General features: G+C 33.1%; 1 protein-coding gene across 1 annotated transcript; it reads right to left on the minus strand.

The window, feature by feature from the left end:
• Positions 1-271: 271 nt before the first annotated feature.
• LOC127714133 (uncharacterized) lies at positions 272-5,953 on the minus strand. The gene is made up of 3 exons (XM_052220119.1): positions 5,884-5,953; positions 1,385-3,537; positions 272-737 (listed from the first exon to the last, which is right to left on the minus strand). The coding sequence occupies exons 2-3, from the start codon at positions 3,483-3,485 to the stop codon at positions 427-429; spliced, it is 2,412 nt and encodes an 803-aa protein (XP_052076079.1). The 5' UTR covers positions 3,486-3,537; positions 5,884-5,953; the 3' UTR covers positions 272-426.
• Between the last annotated feature and the right edge of the window lie 1,230 nt (positions 5,954-7,183).

The following is a 7,183-nucleotide window of genomic DNA, read 5'->3' on the forward strand; positions in this document are numbered from 1 at the left end:
AATCCAACATCAAATATCAAAGTAAAGCATAACCAGAAGGAATGACCCGTACATTTATTATTATGACTCTTACACATTTTCTAAAAACTAGGATAACTCGAGCTCAGTATGTGTTTGAATATGTATTTATATAAACTAAAAGTTTTTTTCTTTCTTGATTTAGTACATTACATGACATGAATATTATCTATCATTTCGAGATACACTTTGTATGTTGTGACATGTACTGCTTTATTTTCCATTTGTTTCTGTATTTGTATTCTGACTTACAATGATATTAATACTCATATTGGTATACTTTTTTCATATTATAAACATTTTTTTGCACACAAATTAGATGACAAATTATTTATCAACATAATTATGTTCAGCATTATTACAATTGCCTAGATCTGAAAAACAATAAATTAGAGTATAACCTACTGATCATTCAGGCAGGAGGGCTCTTTTAAGTTTCATAATTTCGAAAATATACTCATCATCTTTAGTAAAATCAGCATATGTTATATGTCTTAGTTTATCTGGAATATTACACTCTTCAAGATAAAGTGGAATTATACAATCTTTTCTAGATTCCATTGACTCAAGTAATGCTTGACTGGTTTCAAACTGACACCAGTAGCTGCTAACAAAATTATTGGTTATAACCAATAATATCTTTGAACTTTTCCTGAGAGAATTTTCAATATTTTCAAATATGAATTTACCAGGTTCAAAATCACGATCCGCTATACAACCTAAAACATAAAAAATATTTGTAGATTTTTTTTTTTTCACAGTGGGAGAATTGTAAATACAACCCACCATTAAACGAATAATTTCCTTTTCTAATGTGTGATTTGTGAATGCTTGTCATATCTTTAATACATTTGCGAAGCTTTGCGTTAATTTTGTCTGTAATTTTAACCCAACATTTTGGAAAATGCTGGTACCAAGTCAGGAATATGGCAGTCGTTTCCTCTTGTTCCTTTGATTGCTAGCGTTTGATTTTATCAGTTTTTATGGACTTACTCTTTTTGAATTTGGCTTAGAAATCGGTTTTTTTTTCATTTTCTATAAAAGGGTCGATACCATTGATGGTGGACTTCTAGTCCTCGGGTGTATCGTCAGCTCATTAGTAATCTTTCATACATTATCCGTTCATAAATTAATCAAACATATCCTTATATATTCAAATATTCAAGTCTTTTGTATTGAATATTTCATTTAAGCGTTCCTGATGCAGGTTTATCCCAAATAACAATTGGAATGCATCACTTTTATAAAGTGTTTTGTTATCAACGAGTAATACACATGCTTTAATGAAAGGATTATGACCCGATATATATTGAACTTATTCCTCTTTACACATTATATGTTTACTGTATCTTTTAACATATCTTACCCCTAAGAACCACATCGTCATCTGTGAATGCAGATTCTAAATCAGCTACAAGACGACTCAAGACCCAGTCAGCATCTTTATGACTATGAGATACAAAAAAATCGTAGACAAATCCTTCTGGTGAATTATTGTTTCCTGGTCCAATAGGAACTGTATTCGATTGAGACCTTTCTTGTAACTGTGGCTCAATGTCATCCATAAGTTTCAATTCTGGGACTGCTCTAATGTATTCATGGAAAATTTGTGAATTTTCTATGTCATTCGTCAACAATGGAGTACATGTTTGTATGCACTCTGTAATCAACTTTACCCTGGGCCCGTCTAATATGTGTGGTATCTTGAAAATATCTGCAATTACTCTCATAAAAGCCTCTTTCTCGTGTTTGAAAATAAATTTATAAACATCTGGGATCTTTTCATATTTTTCTTTCCCTTTCATCATTGTAAACACAAACTCTTTCAATAGATAAACTACATTGAGTTTTTCATCTACCTCCTTCATATATCTTTTTATCATATATTGACATGCAAGTTTCAGTGCCATATTCGAATTCGTATTAGATAAAGACACAGCTCGCTTCATCCAGTCAATGGCAGATTTTATCTCATCTAAGTCATATAATACGGTTCCCATATGATATGCGAGAAAATAGTCAGTTGGACCGCCCTGGTGGAGTCCAAAATTTAAGTAATCTAAAGCGTCGAGTAAATACCGTTTTTCGTTTTCTTTAACATATCTGATTCCGTACTTCCGTATGTCTGGAAATTTTCCTAAGAACTGACAAATTTCGGCAAGTTGACATATTGCTTTTGGTGTACCTTTGGAAATGAAACACTGGTAACCATCTTTGACTGCAAGTTCAAAAAAAGATTTTGCTCTTGGTTTATTGTTTCCAATATAAAAAAGTCCAATGTCTTTTCTTACTAACATTCTAGTAGTATAACCAAACCAGTTAAGAGAACTCTCTTTTATGGAATTTGATAATAAACGTTCAGCCTTGCGAAGAAAATCTATCTTATCTGTTCGGGCATGATGTTGTTCTGATAAATTCCATAATGCCCTTCCATAACGATTAAGAATAAGCGTGTCACTTTGTATCATTTCTTGTGCTTTCTCAAACGGCAAAATGGGGTTGTTGAGAAAAACTTGAAAAACTTGATCGCTGGTAAAAGTATACGTTTCCTCAGATGTTTGAACACAATGTTTACGTCGAATAAGAATGTGTCCGATTAGGGCAAACGACCTTGCCTGATATACAACAAGACTTTGGTCAGTTGGACATTTACTTGAAATTATTTTCCAAAATATATCAGTTGCCTTCAAAGTGACATTTTTCATTTCTTCCGATCTATCTTTCCCATCTTCGTTACTTAAACTTTCAATGGAATCGTATTTTCTATTAAGTGCTACGCCTATGTAAAAAGACCAAATGATATTCTCTTTTATCAAATCAAATATACTTTTTGCTTCCTCAAATTTCTCTAGAGCTGTTATTTTTCTAGTGAGCATTTCACTTTGACCTTTACATTCGATTGCCAACTGCAAATTGCTCAGTGCCTGTTTATTGTGATAAACGCACCGTTGTAGGTAATCTTTCCTTCGACCTGTTCCCTTTTTATGTTCAGACAATAACATTCTATAGCTTTCGGAAAGTCTGTTTTTTGAAATTTGTTCAATGTTTGCAGATTCTTCATACAGGATTGCATATCCTTGTTCCATTAAACATACTGATTTTGTTCGAAAATCATTAATAGTTTGACCTTGCAAAATATTTTCTAGTCTTGTTTTATACTGATCGGCCTCGGAAGTTCTGTGTTGAGTACGACTAAGATGTTCAATATCAGCTAATGCATTTAAGTTTCTAGGATCGCGACTCAGTATATTTTCTAGGCATTTCCTTGATTCGATCTTTCCACGAGATGACTTGTTTTTCAAGATGGCGATCATGTTTTCAAGAACATTATGAACTATTATGTTTTCGTCGGTTATACGCTTCTTTAATCCATCTACAGCATCAGCAGTTAACTTCATATCATTTTCAAATGTAATATTCAAGTTCAGTTTCCAAAGTCCTGGCAGAATGGCAACATGTTCCGACATCTTCAATTGTTTACGTTATAAAATATCAAATATCTGAAAGTCTTTATTTTATCTGTAAACAAATACTTATTGTTCAGTTATTGTAACAGTAAAAAAATCTGTACATGTTATTATACTAGGCTTATGGTATATCAAAATAATGTTTGACCCAGCCTGGAATATTGTATAAAATATCAGGGGTTTTTGTATGATTTCTAATGCAACAGTTATCTGTTTAAGACAAAAGAACAAGGATGTCAATTATTATTGAACCTCCTTCTGTTATCATATACACAATATGGTGCATACGATACAATATATATAAAGATAATACATATTTGAAGGTTTTTCTTGTCAAACAATATACCGAGGGTTGGTATGATTTATCAAATGAACGACCGGTCGTATGGAGTTCTTTCTTTGGGTAATCTTGGCACGCCAAGGTTGTGTTATACGACAAGACAAACTTTGAAATATGCATTATCTGACTTATATACTATCAAATATTATTATATGTTGAAAACAAGATTTGTATCCAATGTTACCGATCACATTAAAGCGGTATATTTTTTTCTTGTGTGTTTAAGTTTAAATACGCTGTACGGCTGATTAATAATCATGTGATACAAAACTCACTAATTAATGTAGATATAAACTCTAGTTACACAAATGATATAATTGAAATTGCTTGAAACAAGAAACAAATGAATTGTTGCGGTAAATAAAAAATACAAGGCATACAAGTTATAGGTTTAGCTAGCTATAAAACCAGGTTTAATCCACCATTTCCTACATAAGAAAATGCCTCTACGAATTCAGGAATATGAAAGTTGTTATCCATCCGTTTGATGTGTTTGAATTTTGATTTTGCCATTTGATTTGGGACTTTCCGTTTTGAATTTTCCTCGGAGTTCGCTATTTTTGTCATTTTACTTTTTTGTAAGTAATTCATTATATATAACATGTATAACTTTGTAAAAGGGGGAAGCTATGTTTATACACTTGTGTCATGACATTTTTATCGCGGAAAAGCAGATTTCCAATACAGTGTGAACCAATACGATTGTATACTTTTGTGTTTATAAAAATCCTTCACATGGATGTGATAAAGATATCAAGACTGACAATATAAACCGACAAAACTGTTCAACTGTTTGAAACTCACATTGGAATAAATAATGAAATTCATTCCCGGTTCCGTGATTGTAAAGGTTACAAGTTTATAAAAAATAATATGAACATTTAAATAGTAAAATATAGTGCCATAATTACTTGAATAAAATTAAGACAACAACCCGACCACAGAGCAGAAAACAGCCCAAGGTCACCAATGGGTCTTCAAAACAGCGAGAAAATCCCGCACTCAAAGGCGAGCTTCAGCTGGCCCCTAAACAAAAATGTGTACTAGTTCATAGAAAATGGACGTAAACTCCGAAATATATAAATGAACCGAAATTAAATAAAAACCAACAATGGCCAGAGGTTCCTGACTTGGGATAGGCGCAAAAATGCGGCGGGGTTAAATATGTTTTGTGAGATCTCAACCCTCCCTTATACCTCTAGCCAATGTAGAATAAACAAACACACAGCAATACGCACAATAACTCAGTTTAAAAGAAGTCCGAGTCCGATGTCAGAATAGGTAAGAGAAATAACTAAAACTAAGCAAAATGACAATGATAACATAAACTAACAAATGACTACTAGTTGTTACTGACATGCCAGCTCCAGACCCAAATTAAACTGATTAAAAGATTATAAATTCATCGTATGAAATATGCATGATATATAAATTCCAATGTATAATCTTTCTAAGCACGTGGTACATAGCTCGAAATTGGGTGGTGTTGGTTTGGGCACTTTCTTCGTACTGAGTGGTAGGGATGCAAGACTGGTATGCGTCACTACTTCAAGCTTATAATAATAATTTGATAGCGGACAGAATGTTTGAATGAATATATATATAAGGTCGTTGATTATACTATACTATCCGAAACTACTTTAAATGATATTAGTTATTCGTAAATCTCATATATATTTTAACTCTTCTAATTTATGTTCATAGGTAAATATTTAATTTTATTATATGTACTTTTTTTGTCAGAACATGTTTATTACTTTATATGTTATTTTGTCTCTTGTGGAGAGTTTTCTCATTGGAAATCATACCACATCTTCTTGTTTTTTATAATTATTGAGTACATGTATGTATTTTTAGTATTAAAAATATGAGCAAAAGGTGGGATACCTAATGTCTCAGCTGCTTATTTCTTCCAAAAATTATTGAAGTGCGCCCTCCCCACATTCCCCCTCGAGAATATATATAAGTATTCATAAGATACGTGTCGCATTCTATAAATTGTTTACTTTAAATTGTTTTACTGTAAATTAACAGTTTTAAATGTACATGTACACTTACCTTTACGCTAACAATGTACATATCCACATTTACATTATGGTAACTAATGCATAATGAATAAATCAATAAATAGATCGGTAAGTTATGTTATCCTGGTTATGCAATACATAAAATGTAGGTCATAGTAATTTTCTGAAAACGTCTATTTAAAAAACACGACTGCCATGTTCACGGAGTTATTTGATTTCCCCTTGTTTTATTATGATACGATAAGTATCAGATACAGAACAAAGGTAACAAAACAAAGAGGCTAGTAATATAATAGCCGTTGTCGTATAGTTTTTCTGCACGAGTAGTTCGGTCAATATACGGCTGGTTGTTACCAGCCCGTTTCTTTCGTTACTTTTGTTTTGTATGTGACGTGTACAACGTTTTTAATTTAAAGTAATGCATTTGGAAGACTACTGCATAGTTAAAAAGATTAAACACATAGTTACTTGTCTATGTACAACGATGTTTAGAGATATTTAATCTTTAATAAATTAGGGATTTTGCGTAAGCTAGGTTAACACTGCCGATCAGATCAACTCGATGATCCGATTGTCCAAATTTCCACGACCAAGCGTAACCAAATTCTTTATCGGCCTTGTTTACTACTTCTACTCGACCGCTATCCGACTGTACACGACTTTAACTCGACCATTCACGACTCCTTAATGACTCCATCACGACTCAAATCCGATCACTAATTGAATACATATTCGATTATTCCGACCAATTCACGATCTCCACACAATCTTCAATTGACTAGCTAGACCAAATCAACTATACTCAATTTCAGCTCGATCTCGACCAGACCAGATCGACCTGATCGTAAAGGGGTCGTAGGGATAGTCATGAATTGGTCGGGTATGTACAATTTCAGTATAAAAAAAGTCTGAATGTTTTATGCCCCGGCGCAGCGGAGGAGGCATTAAGTGTTACCATTGTCCGTCCGTACGTACGTACGTGCCAACAATTAGTTTCCGTTCTCTAACTTTATTTTGCCTCAACCAACTGTTATGAAACGTATACACAATGCTTATTACCATAAAACACAGATCAAGTGCGAATTTGAAGTGCGAATTTGGTTGGCGTCACTTTTACCGTTCTTGAGAAATGACCCTTTATAACGTTATATGCAAGCGGGGGGCATTATCTGTGTCCCATGGATACATTCTCAATTTAGTTGGTTAGATTCAGTAGTTCACTGAAGGTCAGAGTAAAATCATACATTTAAAATATCTACATGGAAATAAAGCAGTTGGATTTGTGGCACAGGTTAAAAGCTGTGAAGGAGCTTGAAGAGAACGTAGAAGAC

This window comes from Mytilus californianus, unplaced genomic scaffold, assembly GCF_021869535.1.
Source record: "Mytilus californianus isolate M0D057914Y unplaced genomic scaffold, xbMytCali1.0.p SCAF_1, whole genome shotgun sequence".
NCBI lineage: Eukaryota > Metazoa > Mollusca > Bivalvia > Mytilida > Mytilidae > Mytilus > Mytilus californianus.

Excerpts from the sequence above, each read along its gene's own strand:
- LOC127714133 (XM_052220119.1), bottom strand. The coding sequence starts at position 3,485 with ATGTCGGAACATGTTGCCATTCTGCCAGGACTTTGGAAACTGAACTTG. Across the intron at positions 738-1,384 it reads TGACGATGTGGTTCTTAGGG|GTTGTATAGCGGATCGTGAT; the intron begins GTAAGATATGTT and ends TTTATGTTTTAG.